The 23343-nt window shown below is 41.9% G+C and overlaps 1 protein-coding gene and 1 pseudogene across 1 annotated transcript in view; one reads left to right on the top strand and one right to left on the bottom strand.

Moving 5' to 3' along the window:
* The window catches only part of KCNN2 (potassium calcium-activated channel subfamily N member 2), a 152649-nt gene extending 130669 nt beyond the window's left edge, over positions 1 to 21980 (bottom strand). The window contains 2 exon segments of the mRNA XM_037801647.1: positions 19953 to 20048; positions 20701 to 21980. Of these exon segments, the coding sequence (XP_037657575.1) occupies positions 19953 to 20048; positions 20701 to 21960 (1356 nt within the window). The 5' untranslated portion in view covers positions 21961 to 21980.
* Positions 5023 to 5960, top strand: LOC119508367 (annotated as a pseudogene).
* Positions 21981 to 23343: the final 1363 nt, after the last annotated feature.

Genomic DNA, 23343 nt, shown 5'->3' with positions numbered 1-23343 from the left:
GAAGGTAACATAATGTAAAATTCAGAAGAAAATATCTCCTTCATCTATAGTAAAGCAAATCAAATGTTTGAACATCATAAGTTTTAAAAGTGGTTACTTTAATGGCTATAACTCAAGCAGAAAATGATACAACTTTTCTCTTACATTCCAGGTAAAATCATACTTAACAGTAAGCATTGTGTTGCAAAAAAAGAAAAAGAAAAGAGCCTTTGGAGTCAAAGATCTGATTTGAATCTCCACTTTGCTACTTACCAGCTGAATAAGAATTATACTTTAGATTAAATGGGACAATGTATGTAAATAAACCTAGCACAGTGCCTGCTCACAATAGATAACATGATATATATTAGTTATTTTACCATACAAAAGAAGAGCCATAAAGTATGTAGCTAACAAACCCTGACTTATATTTTATACTGTGCAACAATTTTCCACATTAGTCAGGCCATTCTTGATAATCAGAGTAGAAGTCTTCTCTCCCCTATCCCATATCCATTCAGAAACATGGGGCTTATTTAGGCTTCCAATCTCTTCCCTTTGCCTCAGTTTCCCTTCTCAGACCATATTTATCTTCAGGAAGTCAATCATTTAATATCTACCTTTAAGAATATCACCTCATCACTTTTATCTCATCATTACTTTTGTCACTGTATCTAATTTAGGGAAGAATCATCAAACACTACATGAAAGGGAGAGCCATAGTAATTTACAGGTTTTACACACACTGAACCCTCTGTAAGGAGGAGGCTGAAATTCAGGAAGAGGAGACTAAGAAAAACCTACTAAATTCTTGTGATAATTGCATAAGAAAGAGCTAAACAGTTCTATTAAAGGTCACAGATTTGTTATTATAGCTGAATACCTGGGCAAATTGGAAAACAGTTTCTAAGATACTCATTTGTTCCTATTAACCTCATCTGATACACTCCAGAAATCTCTCCCAGTCACAAAAAGTTCACTGAAACAATTTATAAACCAGAGGCATTGTATTAGATACAAACAACCCAAAGAGATGCCCTGAACATGAACAGATCCAATCGGACGGGCTTAACAGAGGCAAGCAGTAAATCCTTAGAGCGGCTTGTTTCCAGGGAAGGACATATGATCAGAGGTTGTGAGAAGAGGCACCATCCTTGGGGGTGTTTTATGGCTGAAAGTCACAGAGATGTGTACAGGGAACGAGATCTTTCAGAAGGGAAGAGAAACACTGACTCCTGAGGAGGGGGGAGGAATTCCTGCCCCACGGGGCTTATTTCCATTAACTTTCTTTTTCTGTTTCTAATATCCAGAGAAAGAGGCATCCATTCCAAGTGTCTCAAAGAAGAGTAAGTTGAGCCTTGTAATGTAATCATATGGACAGAGGAAATGTAAATGCCACCAAGTGAATAAGCACGAGACCAGAAGTAGCAATAATCTCCTTTAGATACCTATGCATCAGACAATTCTGACTCAGGTTCAGCCTGGTAGACTTTCACCTCAGACAATAATTTGCTTTATTTGGTAAACCTCACAAATGGTTGTATGTCACAGAAAGGATCAGAGGTGACAGTCAACTTGGGAGTTAGATATTTTGGATGCCAGGGATGATGACCTTTAAGACAACCAGAAAGCTTCTTAACCACCATGGAAGGCAAGGATTGCACTGCAGGTTATTAATAAAGAAAAGAAAAAGAAAACATACACCAGGGTCTTCTAAATTGCTACCCACTGTAGAATCTTTTTCAAAGCCTATTTCTGAACCATGATTAAAATATGGGAAACGTGATATGGGAAAGAACACTAACCCCATAGCTCACTTATTAATATGATGATAATCTGTCATCTGCTAGCAAGTACAATACCCCATATCCATGATCATTATTATTATTATAATTCCCAGTTAAAGAGGAATCTGAGCAATCAATAGACAGGTACCCACCCATTGCCCAGTGCCGTCCCAGCAGGGTCAAGTGGAGAACCTGGACCATAGATGGGACTGTGTCCTACCTCCAATTTAATTCCACAGAAGTACTGTATGGCAGCATGCAATGTTGCTGCTTGTATTGCAGCTTGTGGGGCAGAAAGGTGTAACTTCCCTTCAGAAGATAAAGCCCATACACAGAAAACAATTAGAATAAAGGCTTAAATACTCAATTGTACAGAACGAGCAACAAATACAAACGTTGCTCAGAAAATGAAGAGAAAGTGTCTGAAATAGTCAGACAAGGGTTCACAGAGGAGGTGGTATCTGAGAACTGAAGAAGTCAGAGGGTACTCTCTAAGGATCCAGAATTAGAAGAGGATAATCACAAAGGGAAACGCCAAGATCATCTTGTAGGGAATGGAATGAGACCAAATAGAAGGTTTCTGTCTCTTTTTACACTGAACAGAAAGATCTGAAGCCAGTCAGACCTACCAGGGTCCCTTGAATCACAGCCCCTTCCCCAAATTATTAATGCTTCATCAGCACAGCATCACTGTATACGGACAGATTCATTTCCACATTTCTTTTAGCCAAATCTTATACTCAACTATAAAATCTGTTTGATAGAGCCATCAAGAATAGAAACAAACGTGCTGCTATAATTTTAGCCAATGATATCTGACTATACTTGTACTTATTTTAGTATCTAGTTTTAATAATTCAAAGTCAAACTGAATTACAAAGAGTGAAAATTAAATTTCTTTACTAATACAGAACATGGTGGTAGAAAAATACAAGAGAGTAGAAAGAGCTTATACTAAGAAAAGGCATATTACACTACCATTAGTATACTAGAGTGACATACCACCTCCTCTGAGACAGGTTATTTACAAACACATATTATGTTATCATACAACATAAATAATGTAAATATAAAATACTCAGTAAATATAAATGTGGTACAGATTGTAGGAGACCTGTTCCAAATCAAAGTTTGGGACACAGAACTCAGGCACTGACAGGACACTAATGAAGAAGTATCTGCGGGACCCAGTGACCCTAGATGGGGCTGGGGGTGCGGAGGGAAGATGAGTAGGGAAGTGGAGAAAGAGCAAGGTTCCTCGGCGAGGCCCTGGCTGGATGGTGGTGTCCTTCACCAAGAGAGCAAAGGTAAGAGGACAAGGAGGAGGAGCTCTGGGGGAAACATAAGGTTCGGAATATGCTGAGTTGAGGGCCATGCAGAACCTACATGGGGACTTGTGTAGCAAGCAGCTTAGAGGTGTGAAGAATATCTACATGAAATAAAACTTTCATCACTAGGCAACAGAAAAACAAACAAATTAATAAATTGTGCATGCAGCCTGAACTTCAGGGGAAAAAAAAGCATGTTTCACTGCTTCCCAACTTAATTTGTAGTTTGTTTTTTTTTTTGGTGATAAAATATGGAGTTCAAGAAGAGTGAACTATAAAACACCTCCTTCAAAATATAAAACCAATCAGCCTCACTTCCTGATTGGCGCCTGCCACACAGCAGTGCCTTGAAAGATTTTAAATCGCAAATCACCCAGCTTTGGCAGACTAAGTTCCACAGCACTGAGGGTCAAACGAGATGTTTATCTCCTCACTGGCCTCTCTGAGAAATGACTGAGAGCCCTGGGTTCTGGCTTACACTTCCAAAGAAGTTGTTCCTACTACAGCATTCTACTGTCATGCAACAATGAAAATCTAATTCAAATATGCAATTTCACCTCAATCACAGAAATGTAAGATCTCACAAGGGAGAATGAGGACCTGGGCCAAAAGCAGAGGCCTTGAACCTTTAACCTATACAAACTTTGTCTTGCCCAGGCCAGGGGCAGGCCTGCCTGTGTCCCTACCCACCACACATTTTCAAGAACCAGAAATCAGAGCAAAGTATAAAATAGCTTTTGGTCCACAGGAGAAGACACCCTTCTGCATATATTTCTTCTCGGTCTTTATTGACCATCCTGGTCTCTAATTCAGGGGTTGGCAGACTTTTTCCAAAAACAGACAAAAGTAAATACTTTGGATTTTGCAGACTGTTGGAGAGTGAATCACGTCCCCCCCAAAAGACATGTTCAAGTCTTAATCCTGTGGGTGGGCACCTTATTCTTAAATAGGACCTCTGAAGATGTTATTATTAAGATGTGAACTCATTTGTGAATAGAGTCTTCGAAGAGTCTATTTAGATGGGCCAAATTGAATCAGGGTGGGCCTTAATCCATATGATTGCAGTCCCTGTAAGCAAAGCAAATTCAGATGCAGTGAGTCAGTAGAAGCCAGAAAATGAAGCAGACTGCCATGTGATGGAGTCAGAGATGCAAGCCGAGGAACCCAAGGACTGTGACAAGCCAGCACCAGAATGCTATGGGCTCTGGGAAGAGCATGGCTTGTCAAGACTTTGGGTATAGACTTCCAGTCTCCAAAACCTTGAGACACTAAATCCCTGTTGTTTAAGTCAATCCATTGTGTGGTATTTATCATAGCAGCCCTGGCATACTATGATAGCAGACCATATGGTCTCTGTCACAACTACTCAACAAACAAATGGGCACGGCAGTTGGTTCCAATGAAACTTTATAAAAAATAGGTAGGCTGGATTTGTCCAGGAGGTGACTGGCTTGCAGGCTCCAGTCTGCCAATTCCTGCTCTAACCATCTGCCCGCTGTGCCCAACCTTCCTCTTACCAGAACTTGGTTCAGCTACTTTGAAACATAGTATATTATTACTCCCCACCATCAGGACTTCTGATCCTACTAGACTCTGGGCTCTGCTTTCCCGCTGGGACTATAGCATCTACTTAAAAATAATTATGATGAAAAAGTAGTAACAGGATGCAGCGGTTCACCTCTCCGGAAGGTGAGCTTTTCTCCCAAGTGGTGGCCGGGGTCTGTTCCCAGACTCTCATCTCTGGTCAACAGTCAACCCCGCTGTGCCTTTCAAGCACCAAGCTCACGCCTTTGGCTTCTCGACTGCAAAGCTGCTGGGCGGTGCAGACCCAGGCTCAGGCAGCAGAGCTCCCCACAATCCCCAGCCCCGCCCTCTGTGCTAAAAATAGGCCGTGCCCTCAGGCCCAGTCCCTGGCGGCCTGGCCGGTGATGCCAAATACAGCCATGAAGAAAAAGGTGCTATTGATGAGAAAGAGTGGGTCCGGGAAAATCAGCATGAGGTCGACTATCTTTGCAAATCATATTGCTCGCCACACCCGGCGCCTAGGTGCCACCATTGACGTGGAGCACTCTCATGTCTGATTTCTGGGGAACCTTGTTTTGAACCTGTGGGACTGTGGCAGTCAGGACACCTTTATGGAAAACTACTCCACCAGCCAGCGAGACAACATCTTCCTTAACGTCGAGGCTTTGATTTGCGTTTGATGTGAAGAGCCACGAACTGGAAAAGGACATGCATTACTACCCGTCATGTCTGGAGGCCATCCTCCAGGACTCTCGAGATGCCAGAATCTTTCGCCTGGTGCACAAAATGGATCTGGTTCAGGAGGATCAGCGTGACCTGATTTTTGAAGAGCAAGAGGAAGACCTGAGGCATTTGTCTCGCCCCCTGGAGTGTGCTTGTTTTCAAACATGCATCTGGGATGAAACGCTGTACAAAGCCTGATCCAGTACTGTCTTATCAGCTGATTCCTAACATTCAGCAGTTAGAGATGACCCTAAGGAATTTTGCCCAAATTATTGAGGCCGATGAAGTTCTGATGCTTGAGAGAGGGACGTTCTTGGTTATTTCCCATTATCAATGCAAAGAGCAGCGTGACATCCACCGATTTGAGAAGATCAGCAACATCATTAAGCAGTTCATGCTGAGCTGCAGTAAGTTGGCCGCTTCTTTCCAGAGCATGGAATTTAGGAATTCTAACTTTGCTGCTTTCATCCACATCACATCAAACACGTACGTGATGGTTGTTATGTCGGATCCACGGATCCCTTCTGCAGCTACTTTGATCAACATTCACAATGCCAGAAAACACTTTGAGAAGCTGGAGAGGGTTGATGGCCTTAAGCATAGTCTCCTTATGTGTTGAATATTGCCAAATGCTGTTTCTGAAAATGCTGAATTGCCTCCCCCCACCCCCCACATCCTGTTTATAAAAAAGTATATTCATAATGTTGTGTGCTTAAAAGTGGGCTTTGACATTGGGACTGGCGGTTTGATGTGCTGAGCCCTCGATCATGGGACATGCCCTTATGAAGCTCATTACTGCAAAGGAGAGGCTAAACTTGCATATAATTGTGCCTAAGAGTCTCCCCCTGAGTACCTCTTTGTTGCTCAGATGTGGCCCTCTCTCTCTCTGAGTCATCTCGACAGGTGAACTCGCTGCCCTCCCCTCTACGTGGGACCCGACTCCCAGGGGTGTAAATCTCCCTGGCAATGCAGAATATGACTCCCGGGGATGAATGTGGACCTGGCATTGTGGGATTGAGAGTATCTTCTTGACCAAAAGGGGGATGCAAAATGAGACGAAATACTTTCAGTGGCTGAGAGATTTCAAATGGAGTCGAGAGGTCACTCTGGTGGACATTCTTATGCACTATATAGATAACACCTCTTAGGTTTTAATGTATTGGAATAGCTAGAAGTAAATACCTGAAACTACCAAACTCCAACTCAGCAGTCTGGACTCCTGAAGACAATTATATAATAATGTAGATTACAAGGGGTGACAGTGTGATTGTGAAGACCTTGTGGATCACACCCTTTATCTAGTGTATGGATGAGTAGAAAAATGGGGATAAAAACTAAAGGACAAATGGGGTGGGATGAGGGGGATGATTTGGGTGTTTTTTTTTCACTTTTAGTTTTTATTCTTGTTCTGGTTCTTTCTGATGTAAGGAAAATGTTCAGAGATAGATTGTGGTGATGAACGCATAACTATGTTATCATACTGTGGACAGTGGATTGTATACCATGGATGATTGTATGGTGTGTGAATGTATTTCAATAAAACTGAATTTAATAAAAAAAAAAAAAAAAAAGTGGGCTTTGAATGCTGCTGCTTACTACTGCCATCTTTGTTCCCTATTCCCCGGTCTCTACACATTGGATGCTATTTACTCAGCTATCCAGTAGAGCTTCAAGGTGGCTTTTCTGAAAAGTTCCTATGGTATAACACTAAAGGTGGTTTGTGTGTGTTCTGATTACCTGGTTATAATAAATTTATAAATCAAAGCCCTAAAAAAATAATAATAATAGAAGGGATTAATGTTTATTGAGCACTTACGCTGTGCCAGATAGCAAGCATGCCAGGTTCTTCATAAACATTGTCTCACTGAATCCTCAAAACAATCTAGTGAAAAAGATACAATTATCATCTCCCTTCACAGATGGAAAAAATGAGCCTGAGAGGTAACATTTTCTTTTCATGGTCACCCAGGGTGTAGCTAGGTTCTAGAAAACCTGCCTGGATACAGAGTTAGAATTTTTAGCTGCCACCCAGGGCTGCTTCCCAGATCACATGTGGCTGTCTAGGTAGCAGGTGCCTATCCCGGCCTCCCTCCTACACTACCCTCCGGGAGTCTATACTTTGTGTTGATACCCACACCTTGCTAGACAGTTAGAGGCACAGCCAGATGGCATCTATCACCTCTAAGGAGCAGCTCTTCTGCCTTTCAGAGTTTTAACATTCAACGTGAACACAAGTGCAAGTGCCAGATACTATCCACCGTGACCAGAAAATGTTGTTTATGCCTACTTGTCTTCCCTTCAATAGCTGTGACACACCCAATGGTATTAAGATCATCTCATATCCTCCACATGTCCCTTAGGATCAGAGTTAGATTGGGAATCCTGATGTAGCTGGTAGTTTCAAAACACAGCATGTGTTCCCCAGAATATTCCCAAATGAAAGCAAGCCTGGGGAGGCTGAAAGAAAGATGGGTTATGTAAACACACCCGTGAGGCCTCAGAGAACACTGGGTAGGGAGGGTTGCTTTTGAAAAAAAAGATCCAACAGACAAAAAAAGTCAATGATTTCTAAAACCTGCTCTTCTTATCTTCTTGGTAAAGAGGACTAGATTTGCAGCACTTCATTGCTAACTTCCCCCATTGTGTTCAGGAAAAGGGCAAATATCAACTGCTTGGGCTCCACTGTGAACGGATATAGGTTATATATACAGATCATCGTTTACACTAATAGAGGAGAGAGGAAATGTGAGCACATCAAAAACTCATATTCAGGCTGGTTATGCAACAAGAACACAAATTCTATGGGCTTATCAGCCTATCACCTCTACCCCACCAGACCTTCTGATCCTATTCTTCACTGAATGTGGTTCTCAAATGGCCACACTCATAATTCAGATCTTGAAGATGAGCCTTCATCCTACCCTCCATCACACCAATCAGCTGTGGTCAGCTCCGCTCCTGCGCAATGGTGCAGAGAAGACCTCTCATTCCTGGGTAAATACTGCAGTCATTTTTCCCTACTGAGAGCTCTGTGGGATCTCTGCACAAGGTATTCTGACATGGACTGGAGGGAATAAGTCCTAAAACATGTCTCCTTTCCCTCTGTTACTAGTTGTCTAAAACTGCACTGAGACATACATGGTGTATAAATCATTTCTAAATAACTGCCATTGAAGTCATCTGTATACAGAGTATCCGACTAAGCAAGACAGTGAACACAACAGTGGAAGGGCTGGATCTTCATCCTCCATTGTAAGGAACACACAAGGGACACATCCCAAGATGTGAAGCAGAACGTGGCCAAAACTGAACAACTGAAAACATGTGTAGCTGTCAAAAAGAATAAAAGAGACTTTTGAAAGAAAAAAGGAAAGAATACAGAAGAAAGAGACTTTAAAAAAAAAATGGTATAAAAAAACTATAAGACCCAGTGAATTCCAAATTAAGGAAATTAAAGAAAACATAGTTTTCATCCCTGAAATCAGTGTTGTCCTTTTTTATATTAAAAAAAGTATCAGAGATTTCTCTTTATATCACTACTACTTTATTTTTAAGTCTGACCAAATTCATTTCCATGAAATACCCTCTTTGACATTGACAAATAATGGTGAGGCTCTTGACTAAAATACTGAGAAAGAAATAAAATTCCAATTCAAAGTATTTTTCAACAATAGCATTAAAACTTGCAACATACCTGCAGGTTAAAGCAGTAGACTAAAGCTTTAAGCCAACAGCAAATCTAACTAACGAAATAAATGTTAAGCTATTCTGACTTCAAAAGACAGACAGCAATTCCTGCTGTTTGATATAAGAACTTTTCCTAAGTATGGGTGAATTTATCATAATGAAAACTGACCTACAGCAAGTTTCTAAAAGCCAAGGTTTACAGTATTAAAATTGTAGAGTTAAATCCACATAAACTAAATCAAGTTTTCAGTTAATAGCTTTGTTGGGGTATATGTATTGAAGCACTAGATGTACCTCTGTAAAAGCATGAGGTGAATATTATAAATCGCATAGCTATCACTTTGTATCACATTATAAGCATGTAGCTTTAATACATATTTATCCCAATTATTATTTTTCAGTATTTTAAATAATCTGTTAACCTAAAAATAAATCTAATGCCAGGATATAATTTCCCCTTAGCTACTCAGAAAGAAAGAAAAGGAACAGTTCAAGATTTAACATCTGTGCATCTGTATATTTTTCCCTCATAATCTTTTTCACTATTTCAAGAAAAGTGCTGTCCAAAGTCAAAACGATAATAAGTATACTATATTGTTTAATGCCTCCTCCCCCAAATCCAGTATATTTACATCAAAACTAATATACAAACATTGCAAAGAAGTTCCTTGGAACACTAACGTTTCTTGAAGAAGTCTAGCTCAGTGATTAAACAGTAAAAGCTATATACCTAAATCTCAATAGTCAAATTTCTTATAAACAACTCCATCTTAAAAACTGGAATAAAAATATTTCGATTAGTCGAGGAAAAAAAAGGACAAAACATTGATGTGGAATATTGACTGTTAGAACTTTTATACACGATTTGGTTCAAAGTTTATACTGTCTGAATCCCAATGTGTCCCATAAACACAAAATTACAAAGTCCAAAACTCACCCAACAGTAACACATTGCTCAAAACCACAGACTGGCATAATGTCGACTCAATTAATGATGATTTGGAATGAAACAGAAGAGAAGATGCAAAATTCCATGATAAAAAGTAAGCCCAATCACTGTTTGAAGGATATTTCAAAATGTCATTCTTATATTTATGCCCATAAGTTTTTCCCAATTCTTTCAGACCCCTGTACTCCAAGCACCTATACTGGTGAAGGGTGGATGGTGGCACCTTAAACAAAACCCTCAACAGAGGTGAACCCATACAGAAAAATAAAAATTAAAGGGTTTTTATTTAAACAGCATGTTGACCTACATTCTACCAAAAAAAAATGCTATGAATTACAGTCATTTACAGATATGACTTTGGCTGTTTACTACAACATGTCCTTTTGGCAGGGGTTTAATACCAGAATTTTCCATTATCCAAATTATTCCCTTTGCTTACTTTTCAGAGTATTCAACTGTTCTAAATCACCAGGGTCCTAATTAGTGATAGGGAGATACCTTTGGCTGTGATCCTGATGCATGAAGGAGTTAGTTTAGCTCAGAAAGGACCTTGCTTCCAGCATACAGCCACACATATGTAGATTTATGGAGAAAATGGTCATTTTGATAACACCTATTAGCCATAATATTATAGTACTTTAGCACTATAGGTAAACAGATCTGAAACTTGACAGCTGAAATGATTCTAATATAAGTTCCTAATATAAGCTATCTGCCCAGTGGGAGAATCTGAACTAATTCAGTTAAATAAATACATATTGGCTGTCCATAACAGAGATAAAGCACTCATTCAAAAAAAATGAACACCAGACACACATATTCTAGAAAAGTACTAATAAATTAATGTGCATTGTTTGAATGCCCACCCTTCCCACCTCCCATCCCCCCTTGGGAGTCTGGTAAGAAAAGGAAAAAGAAAAAAAAATTACCTTTTTTTCAAAGCTGAGAGAGGCTGGGCTCCAATTCCTCCCCTCCCACTCTTACAAACCCGCAAATAGCTAACGATAGCCAAAAGCTTATACCTAAATAGCCCTCACCACATGGCAGATAGTGTTCTAAATGCTTTTTATATATTAACTCACTTAAATCCTCATACCCACCTGATAAGAGAGGTAACCCTATGTATTCCATTTTATAGACAAGGAAACTGAAGTACAGAGAAAGTAAGTAACTTGTCCAAGGTCACACAGCTAATTAGTGGTAGAGCTGGGTATGAGCCCAGACACACTAGCTCAGAAATCAGTGCATAAAGCCACAAGGCTATGCTGCAAAAACAGCAAACAACCCAAAGAGAGTCTGAAGCTCTGATAAGCAGGAAAGTTTGCATAGAAAACATTCAGAAATTATGTTTTTAACAGCTTCCCATTACAAAAAGGATTAGGAACATTTGGTAACAAAGTTATCTTTCAATACTTCTTTTGTGTTGGTTCTATATAAACCCTAATTATTAAACAGGAATACCTTTCACAAACCTGGTTAGTCAAAATTTATAAACCACTATCATGGAGAATAGACAGGTACAGGACTCTACAGAGGAGGAAATTCTCAGCAAATTTTTTGTACTTTTACAAAAAAAGTACAGTACTCAAAATTTTCAACTGATAAATTGGACCTAAATACTCCAGAAAATAACTACATCAGTTGTTTAACAAAGTGGTAAGTGCTTTAAAATGAAAGGAGTGATACAAACTTTTCAGAGGACAATTTGGCAAATATTAATTATCTTAAAAAATATCTCCTAATTTCACTTTTGGCAATTTATCCTTAGGAAATCATCCCATAAAATTAATAAACTATTTAGGTTAGAAAATTTGTATAACATAGAAAACTACAAAGAATGTAAATTAGTCAAATCTCAGCACCTAGAGATAATTATCACAAGTTATAATATATTCATAGGGAGAGAGAGACGGCTGGGATTTGCTATAAATCTATAAATCTATAAAAAGAAAATTTGTTTTTTTCTTTCATGCAAAGGTTTGTGTGCAAGGGTATTCATTATAAAAATACCTTAAATAGGCTATTTCTAATTTTTCTTTAGTGTCAAAAAATAAGGAAAATGATTAAATTGGTTACATCTATGTGATGGAAAAATGTATACTTATTAAGAATGTTTAATGGCATGGGGAAATCAATAGAAAGTTGCATGAAAAAAAAAATTTCTTTTTATAGATTTATAGCAAATCCCATCCGTCTCTCTCTCCCTATGAATATATTATAACTTGTGATAATTATCTCTAGGTGCTGAGATTTGACTAATTTACATTCTTTGTAGTTTACTATGTTATACAAATTTTCTAACCTAAACAGTTTATTAATTTTATAATCTGAAGACAAAAAAATATTTAAGAGAAAAGACATTAGGTCAAATAACTACATTATAATTCTTAAAATTATAAGCAAACCAGTCTTGTTTCCTTCTTCAGTATCATTAATAGGCTGGTAGGTCATGAGACTGTGCAGTTCACACTGACTACGTGAATTTCAGGAAGGGATCTGGCAAGTCCTCATGACATTCTTGCAGACAAAATAGAAAAATGTCACCTGGCTGATAGCTGAGGGTTCATAAATTTGTTATTACTAGAATGCAGTACCAAATACGGATGGACTGATAGCTACCAATACAAAAGGACCTATTTCTGAGCTCAGAACTAGGCTCAATCATCCTATTGAGCTGAATACAAGCAATGCCTTGGGCATGGGTTCTAAAGACACTTGTCAAACAGCTAAAATAAAGCTAGGAAGAAGTGTTACATGTGTCAATGGCAGAAGTGCAAACCTCAGTAAGAGCCATTAATGTTAACTACATTTCTGAAACAAAATTTAGCACCAATATGAAATCTTGAATCTTGCTAATTCCATCAACAGTCCATACACAGTTTCAAATAAACATGAGAATTACGATTCAAACAACTCTGAAAGGCTGAAACACTAGATGCTATTTAACAGAGTTAATAAATGTAAAGCCAACATTTGTTTCAATAGAAATCTTACGCGGGAAAAACAGAAGAAAATAACTTGGCAATAGTTCATGTGCAACAATGACCATGTTGGACTAATAAGAGTCAGTGTGATGTAGCATTTTTAATGAAGGGAGGTCACAACCCTACTGGTAGACCCCATCTGAAAGTACCGGGTATGCTTTTGATTATTTCATTTTAAGAGGGGATTCATAAAACAGAATAAATGCAGAAGAATGTGATCAGGGACATTCAAAGTCTGATCAGGAGTACTGAAATAAACCTGCACTATTTAACTAAAAGGGCATTTAAAGGAACCTAACTGCTATTTAAATGTTTGCTCTGCAAACTTGTAAAAGGGGGAATCAATTTATTCTGTTATAGAATGTTACAGCCTCTCTTCTGCCTCTACCATGGCACTGAAACAGTTCATCAAGGTCAGCAGTGACCTCCAACTTGCAAATCCAAAGGCACTTCTCTACTCAGCTGCATTCAATACAGCACTGTGACCTCCTTAAAAAAGCTCCCTTCTCTTGGCCTCCTTGACATCATGGAGAACTCATTTTAGCTCCTCCTTTACTCAACTTCTAGATGCCAGAGGTTGATTAATTCTTGAACTTCCCTTCATCTCTTTCTATTCTCTTTCAGTGATTTTTATCAATTCCTAATGATTTTAAATATTCTCTATGCTGATAGGACCCAAATTTAAATTTCCAGTTTAGATCTTTCCTCTGAGCTCCAGATTCTCATAAACTGTCAGAAGCATTTCAAATGTATTATGCCAAGAACAAAAAAATAATAATAAATAAAAAAAACCCCTCCTGATTCCACATCTTGCCCTTCAATTTGTGTCTTCCCCCCTTAGTACCATGCACTCAGTCATCCAAACCAGAACCCTGGAGCAGTCTGTGGGAACAATCCATGCAAAGGCCCTGTGATTGGGATGAGTTTACTGTGCTTAAACAAAATGAGGGTGAACCAGTGTGGCCTGAGCAAGGGGTACTAGAGGGGGTTGGAGGGGATGCAGAGACCTGATACTGAAGAGTCAAGAGAAAATGGAAAGGGTTTCTGGATTTTTTTTCAAAGTGTAGTGGGGAAGTAGTTAAAGAATTTAATGCAGTGGAGAGCCATGATGAGACAATGTTCAAGCAGACCTCTTTTTGATTCCTTCACCAAATGTAACCTCCCTGAAGTTAAATCAGTGCAGGCTCCCTCTGTCCACCCTGCCAGATGTGGTCTGGGTCTGGGGCGATGACAGTCCCAGTGTAGGACAGTGCCCTTCTCTCTAAGATGTACAAAATGTGGTCCAAAAACAGGTTGAAAGTTGAAGCAAACCCACTTGTGGTAAACCTAAAGTTCCACTCTTCATTCGTGATGCTGCTCTGTAAACACACCAGGATCACTTTATTTAGTGTCACACCCATTAATAATGCAGGGATCTTTACACAGGCAGACGGAGAAAATCAGTCCTGAGTGATTTTGTTACTATAGTGTATGCACAAAGTCAAAGGGACTGAGAGTTCCATTACAACTAATGTAGAAGTTGCTGGTAATATAGACATCAGTCATGAGCTCAACACCACACAACAAAAGAATTCAGGCAATTTTCCCACCTCATATCTTTTGGACTCTTATGGTCCACCTATAACTCTCATCTACCTTGTGGAAAGAGCACAGACCTAAAGACCAATCTAAGACAATAAGACAATTTCTTCTATTCTTTTAGCCTTCCCCATCTTCAACATGTCACCAATTTTTAAACTAAGAAAAAAAGTTAAAATATGGCAAATATTTACTTCCGATCCCATCGTTACAATGACAATTGATTTGTCAGTGTATTTGATAAAGCACCAAGAGGTATTACAAAATGGATGCAAATAAGCCTGTAAGGCTATGAGCTTTGTCTTTATATAATTTTCCTCCAAAAACAAATTTCTGGAAGATAATAAACATTTTTGCCTTTAAACAAAGATAATTAAATTCCTTTGTATACTATCTAGTTGACAGTGCTGTGGAGGAATGATGTGTGGAGAATCAGGGGTTGTAAACCCTGACAACCTTTCTGAAGGGAAATACCTTTCAATTTAAAATGCTAACTCCCTTTGATTCAATAATTGGACTGCTGGAAACATGCCATATGTATACACTCTAATTAGCAGATTAAAATAAATATACAAAGATGTTCATTTTAATATTGCTTGTAATGGCAAAAACAAAACAAACAAAAAAAAAAACAACAACCTAGAAAACTCCAAATTGCCCATCAGCTGTCAGCACAGGGCTGGTAAAATAAACTGCAGTATATCCATAAAATGGAATATATGCAGCTGTTAAAGAATAAGATAGGTCTCTGCATGCTGATGAGGAAAACACTCCAAGATAAACCAAGGAATAAAAACAAGGTATGTATATATATATAAACACAATATTCTCTAAATATTCATATTTGAAATTATGGAAGGATATAGAGAAACCTAAAAGTGGTTATGTCTGGGAAATGAAACTGAGAGTACATGCATCTATTGCTTTTTATTTTAAATTCTTCTTTACTATTTGTGATGGTTAGGTCCATGTGTCAACTTGGCCAGGTGATGGTCAAGCAAGCATTGGCCTGTTACTGCAAAGATATTTGTGATTGGTTAATAAACCAGAAGGCTGGTTTATTAAATCATCAGTCAATTGATTGCATCTGTGGCTGATTACATCAATGAAGGGTGTGCCTCCCGCAATGACAGAATTCAATCAGTTGGATTTAATCCAATCAGTCGAAGACTTTTAAGGGAGAAGAGAGAGAACCTTCACTTCTTCTTCAGCCAGCCAGCCTCTCCTGGTGAGTTCATTGAAGATGTTCACTGGAATTGCCAGTTCGCTGCCTGTCCTACAGAATTTGGACTTGTACATCCCCACAGTTGCGTGAGACATTTTTATAAAATCTCATATTTACAGATGTCTCCTGTTGATTCTGTTTCCCTAGAGAACCCTAACTAATACATTGTTTGAGTTATTTTACTATGCATATTATTATTTTACTAATAAGAACAATAATTACATGCAGTATGTCCTGCATAGTCTGGGAAGCAGTCACTTGCTCTCCACTGGATGGCAAAAGTGACTATCCTTTTTCAGTCCTCACAAGCCAAACTATGGAGGCCCAGAGCCAGTCCTCCCCAACCACTACAAGAGCCTTCATACGTCACTAAGGCCCTTACTCTCACTCACTCCCATCTCCTCTGTATGGCCTTGATGCACAAGTGAAAAAAAATTAATTTCTGTTCTTGTTTTAGATCTATTTAGTCTACCTCTGAAAAGCTAACATGAAAGAGGATGAGTAGCATTATTTCAATACAAAGAATACCAAACAAACATCAGTGTCGTTCCTAATGCTGTTTATTACAAAATTATACTATTACCAAAATAAAAACAGACAAGCAAGAAAGGTTTTCAAATTCAAAGGATGGTATCTGCCTTTCTTCCAAGTCACATGAGAACCAGAAAGATCAGTAACTAGTCCAAAGGACATTCTTTCCCAACTTAGAATCTTGTGTTTTGCCTATTTCAAAATAGTAGACAACTATTTCAACTAAAACTCTTCTAAAAGAAAAATAATAGTACAAGAAAGTTGAAAAGATGAAGTGAAATCTACATTTGAATTTTCTAATATTGATTTTAAAAAGTATTTGAACTTGGTTTTGTATTTATTCCATCAGAGAAATACCTCCAAACCCATGGGTCAGGGTACAAAAAGGAAATTACGCTTCTCTATTTTTCCTATAATTTGACGCTGAAACGTGAGCATAGGCTACTTATTTAGTATCAAGTGAGTTTTTCAACTTGTATAAAAATAACCCCTACAGTATTCTTCCTCCGTCAGAAGGTCATGATCCATGGGCATTTACTAAAGTTTTGATTTTTGTTTATCCATTCATTCATGGGTTGATTTTTTTGTTTTTTTTTTTTGGCTTTACTAATGGATAGAGAAAGCAAGGCCAAATGACTATTTGAAAAAAAGTCTAATATCTACTTAGTTGAAAAAGTTCTCCTACTAAAACTGATTTTAAATAAGCCTTTGATAAAAAAAAAGTGATTTCAATTTTGGTTGGGGGTGCAAAAGTAAATAGTACAATGAAACACACCACAGCCTGGATCATTGAGCTGTCTGTGGTACTGAAAAATGACACCAAAGCTGAAATTTACCAAGCTGTATTCTTATGTCACCTCCCATCACACTATTTTAATTCAAGCACTTCCGTCCATGACTCACCTGAGCCATCTTATTTTGCCAGAGTATGTATAAACATTTTATAAAAGGTCACACTGACTTGTTTTCCAAGGTTGTCCATGGAAATGTCAGGGCCTCCCCAAACTTCAGTAAGTAATTCAGGTGGAAGGAGAGGCAGAACATTGGCTGTAACACTTACTTTTCCGGAATGAATGAGAAATTGTAACCATGTACTGGATACCCAGACTAGAGAATGCTCTCTATCCAATGAGAATACCAACATGCTAAAAATAAAGAGAAAAACTGTCATTTTAGAAAATGTGCTATATCTAAGGGCATGTATGAATGGCAGCACATCCCCTGCACTCAATTCCTTACTCAAAGCTTATCAATATATTTGGAATTCTTTAAAGTAAACTAAGAAGTGCCTATTAGCTTAAAACTTATAAAAGAAATACACCTATAGCAGTGACATCAATAAGTTAAAAGTGGGGGGAGGGGGAGACAATTCATCATTTGCCTGTGTCACTCAGTTTCACAGTGAAGTATTTTGGCAGCACAACTGATTCTAATCTCAGGATAAATTAGAACATTTCTACTTTTTTCTGGTCTTTAACTTCTATCTCAGAGTCTCCAAATTTATTTGGTCCTTTTCCATTTTATTTAACAAAAGCATCTCAGATGAGAAATTAGAGCTTCAGCTTGAGAGATAAATCCCTCTAGTTAAAACACCAAATGTAAAACTTGCATCCAAAATAACTAAATGATATTACCCAAGCAGCCCTTTGGAAATTTTCTTAAGTATGGTGGGTTTAACAGAAACCTTGCATCATATTAAGTAAACAAATTTTAAAAAGCTAACATTCTGTGATATTATATTGAAGCCAACAGTAAAATTCACTGTTCTTATCCACCTTAGAGAATCAATCCATGTCCTCAATTTTTTCACCCACACTATACAAAACCTAATCAACGTATCTGTGCATTTGTATAACAGGACCAGTCACCAGAATTAATCAGTCAGTGAAATTCTTTCAAGTGTGAAATTATTTATACAAAATTATTTCTTGAATTTGTATTAGTTTCTGTAAGTTTAAAGAGTTCTAATAACAAAATTTTTACAACACATTATTAATATTTGGCAGCTCCTCTTAAGACTTCTATGTGTCATTTCTGAAAATCTCTCAATAATTCTTTAAAACAACAGCATTTTCAGGATGACACTTTCATTCTTGATGTTAATGTCAGCAAATGTCTCTCCTCACGAATGCTTGCTTAGCTGTGTGCTTTTCAGAAGGAACAGTCTGATAAGAAAGCTGATTAATAAAAAATCAGCAAGTTCTCTCATTCCAGGACGGAGTGAGTGAAAACATTCTGGTCTCTAAGCAAAACATTTTTTTTTTTAAGTTACTCAATGTTTAAAAAATATAAGAAAATTAAAAAAAAATTTTTTTAAGTTTACCCTGATAATATTCCAAACTTTTGGATTTAGAGAGAAACTGCAGATTAAGAAATATCCATGTTTTCAGGGCTTTGTGCCAAGCGGCAGCAAAATGCAGCAGTGGCAGCTAGAAGATCAGGGTCTGGTCCCCTCTCCTCTACCCACTGTCTAGCTGTGTGATCTTGGAAAGCTACTCACCTCTCCTGACTTTAGTTTCCTTATCTGTAAACTGAGTCAGGTCAAGAGACCAGAAGACCTATTTCGTTTCTTCTAACTCTGTCTACACTTCATGTTTAAATGAGAAGATATACTCATAATATTTGTTACATTCTAGTATCACTTTAAAAGTAATGAAAAAATTTTCACAAATCCACAATCACTAGTACTGAATTAAAGACAAACCTAAGCAAATTACTGAAAAAAATTCAAAAGTGCATTTGCCTTGTTTTGCCAGTGTATTGTATTACCTGTCTCTCAGTACTCCCACTCTTTCTAATTCCCCACTTCCACCCCTATCCCTTCAAAACACACTTTTCAAAGTTTTTGCAAATCTAAAAGCAAAATGGAGTAATTTCTCCCTCTTCACGTGTATCTTTATTTTGCTTGGGAAATAATTAAAATTGTATTTTTCCATATTTAGTATGTGTTTGCTCATTACTAATTTAATTTAAAATTAAATTAACTTAGAATTAGTATTAAATTATTTAAATGGCAAGTCTATACAATGTCTTACAAGTCTATACAATGCTTATTAAACTATCGTAAGTACAGAATATGTACTCAAAACTTAAACAACCCGACTTTTTAAAACGTGGGGTATAAGGAAGGGTCAGAGATTGTTTCATGACTTATTTATTTATATTATCTAACAATACTATGAACCTATTACCTTCTGTATGCTACATTATAGAAGATGTTATGGACAGACACAATCTCCCATAATGATGTACCCACTGTAAGAGGTGACTCAAACAAGAATACACATTTATCCTGCAAATTAAGGATAGTGCATAGCTGGCTTTAAGGAAAGCAAATACTGAAATGGTTTGGAGAAACGGACTGCAGGGGTCCAATGCATTTGTAATAGTAATATGAAACTATGCAAAGAAAAGAGAGGAATACCTCAAGGATTTAACAAAAACATCCCCAAAACTACATGCTGCACTGCTTTGTTCTGTTTGTTCTCAACTTCTTGAAAAAGAACACATCAGTTTACTAACGTAAGAATATAGCATGTGCTTTCAGTAACCTCAACCAAGGACGTGAGGGCTTGGAAAAAAGCATCTCCTGCCTTGCGTTTCTCCAGGTTTGCTGCACCGCTTTGGGTCATTCATAAATAGCAGAATCTAAGTTACCTGTATTTCCCTGGCGTGGTACACGATGATCAGGCCAAGCAGGATGATCGTGGAGAGACTGATAAGGCATTTCAGAGCTAAGGAATACAGCGACGCCTGCAACACAGTCAGACAGAAGCACTTTTAAGAAAGACACCAAGTGTCTCAACCACATTCTGGGCCCCGGGGGGGGGGGGGGGTCAGCCAGTACTACGGTCAGTGGACCGGAGCTCCGAGAGGGCGGGGGAATCGGGGGCTTCCTGACTTGTCTCTGGGATACGCCAGATCACTCGGCTTCAAAGGCAAGGTAGAGGAGGGAAGAGCCAGGAAGGCTTCCGGCCACGCGGCCGGGTCCAAGCCACCGCGAATGGACATGCGGCTTCTGGCTCACGAAACCCGAAAGGAAAGTTACTCCTGAGTTTAAGCGCTGTTGGTTGACAGGTCTCACAAACCCTAGGCAACAGTGAGGAAATGGGACATGCTCTCCCCACCGGCCCCTGTAACCACTTATTTAATGTGCCCGAACGCGCTGGGCACTCTTACTGCCTTGAGAACTTTGCCTGCCGCTCGTAAACTGGTCCTCTCCGAAGTTGCCTCGAGGACTACGGCTGCGCGTCTAAGCCGCGCGGTATGTCCCGGCGGACATTCCCGATCACCCTGGGAAGATCCCAGGCGGGCAGGCAGGGGGTTCCCGCCAATGCCCACCCCCACCACCCAGCGCTCGACTCCCCGGCTCCGGCAGAACTGACAGGGATTCACGCTTGTGTACCTTGTCGTAGGCGCCCCACGACAGCTCGGTCTCGATGACCATGACCACGATGCCGAACATGCCGAAGATGAGCGCGTAGTCACTGAGCCGCTTGCGCTTCTCGAAAAGGGCGCGCCGGTGGCCCAGCTTGTAGCCGATGTTCTGGTTCTTCTTTTTGCTGGACTTGGTGCCACTGCTGCTGCCGTGCCCGCTACCTCCGCCGACGCCGCCTCCACTACTGCCGCCGCCGGCGGCTCCGTACAGCGCCAGGTTGTTGGAGTTGTTGTGCTCCGGCTTAGAGACCACGATCTCGGGAGCTGAGGACGAGGCAGCTACAGCAGCAGACGGGGAGGACACGCCGCAACCTCCCCCGACGGACGCGGGGGGCTGCAGGGGTTGCGCCTCCGAGTCCATCTCGTGCAGGTTCCGGCGGGACGCGCTCAAGTTGCTGAGCGGCCGCATGACGCCGCCGTTGTACCTGCAGCTGCTCATGGCTATTTCGGTGAAGGGGTTGCTTTCGCGGCGCGCCTGGGACTGGTGGTGCTGGTGGGGCGTCGGGTGCGCGTGGTGGTGGTGGTGAGAGAGCGGGGGCCCGGAGCCCAGGCTGCCGAGGCTGCCCGTGGGGCTGGCGGCGGGCTGCAGGCTGTGGCACTGGTGGTACTGGGAGGCGGACGCGGGCTGCTGCGCGTACTGCTGCCGGAGCGCACTGGCATGGCTGGACGGCGTCAGCTCGCTCACATTGAGCTGACTGCCCCGGCGCGACGAGCAGCAGCAGCAACACGATGAGCCCGACAGCGGCGAGGACGTGCGAGTCCGGAAGGCGCCGCCGGGCGAGGAGGTGCGGAGCAGCAGGGACAGGTTATCCCCCGCCCCCGCCGCCGGGGCACCGGAGGAGGCGCAGCTGTTGCACCGGAGGCATGGGCTGCTGCTGCCACTGCCGGGCTGCTGGTGCGCCAGGTGCGGGTGGTGGTGCTGTTGCGGGAGGGGCGCGAAGGGCGAGCACGGCTTGTCCTGGCTCTGTTGCTGCTGCTGGTAATGCAGGTGTGAGGAGCGCGGCGGCGGCGGCGGCTGCTCTGAGAAGAAACCGCGCTGGAACTGCAATGGGGTTTCCATGTCAGGGCTGTTAAAGCTGCAGGGAGACCAGGCGGTGGTGCACCCTGCGCAATGCGTTATGGTCGGGAGCGGGGACTCCTGCTGCTGGTGCGAGGAAGGGCCCATGCCGGCTCCGGTAGAATCCAGGCGGCGAGTCCGATTGGTCGGGCGCACCAAAACAATGGGCATGACATCACCTGCAGGGACCAAGACTGAGTTTGCGGCGCGCGCGGCTTAGGGGAGCATGTGTGAGAGTGAGGGAGAGAGAGAGAGAGAGAGAGAGAAAGAGAGATGGGGGGTGGGGGGGTGGGGAATCTGCAGGACAGAAAGCCCGATGGGTGCGGACTAGGACAGGACGCGGGCGCGCAAGACCCAGGCATCCACCTGCTGACTAAGAGCACCCCTGAGCACTACCCGGGATGGGGAGCCCCCAGGCAGTGCAGCCGAGCTGCGGTACGGAGAAAGGAGAGGGGCGCCCCTCCTTTCCGTTCCGCCGCCCTCCTGACTAGTGCCGGACGCGCAGCCCGGATCACCTGCGCGGACCACTGCAGCACTTCGGGCCACCCCGGCCGTCCTTCAGGCACGCGAGCAGTGCGGAACCTGGGCCACCCCTCTGCCCGCGCCCGCGTCTTGCGGGGCTGCGGAACAGCAGCACCCTCGCCCTACGCCCACCTTTCTTTCGTTGTCCCGCTGAGAGTGGGCTGCAGACTGCCCGCCCAGTAACTGCGGGGGCACCCGCTTTGGGGATAAAAAGTTTGGCGGACGGCTACGCCAGGGCAGCCGGGCCTGGGTAGAACTCCGGGAACTGAGCCGGGGGTTGGCCGCTGTGAGATCAGAGCGTGCCCAGCACCCCAATCTTCCCCCGCCGTCAGGCTGTGGAGCCCCCGAGCCCGGGTTGGCTGCGCGGCGCTCTTGCCCAAATTCGCTGCGGCGAGGGGAGGGTTAACCGCCTCGGCACCCGGGCCAGGGGAGGGTGAGGGCGGGGCCGGAGGAGGGGATCCCCGCCGTCCGCGGGAGGAGCCCGAGCGGGCTTCCCGGGTCCCCCTGGCGGGGGCGGAGGGCTTTCCCAGCTTCCGCCCGCTCACATTTGCGCTTTCTGCGGAACATGAGGGGCTGGCGCCCCCGGCCGCCGGGTCCCGGTCTCTTGTGCTCCGGCCTTCCGCAGCGGGAGTGAGAAGGTTCGCGGGCTTCTCCCGCAGCCCGAGTGGGTAGTCCGCGGCTGCTTCGGCAGCGGAGAGACGGAGCGTTACCGTGTCTGGGGTCTGCTCAGCGACCGCCGGCCGCCAGCTCCTCTTCTGTTGCTATTCTTCCTCCCCACCTGCAGCACAGACACAAAGCAAAGGCGGGTCATGATGCGCAAACACCGGGCATCTTCTCTGCCAAGCAAGACCTGACTGCAGCGACGGGTGGGAGACGGGCCTGGCACAGGCTGATTCACATCGGTAGTCACAGCCTGGCTGGGAAATTAATGATAGCTCGGACTGAGTAATCTACGCCCGGGGACAGGGCTGGAGTTCTGCGGGATTTAGACATAATTATTTATTTACTCACTAATAAACCAATAAAAATCGC

The sequence above is a fragment of the Choloepus didactylus genome, chromosome 13, assembly GCF_015220235.1.
Source record: "Choloepus didactylus isolate mChoDid1 chromosome 13, mChoDid1.pri, whole genome shotgun sequence".
NCBI classification, from domain to species: Eukaryota; Metazoa; Chordata; class Mammalia; order Pilosa; family Megalonychidae; genus Choloepus; species Choloepus didactylus.
This window is presented reverse-complemented; position numbering and strand designations above follow the sequence as displayed.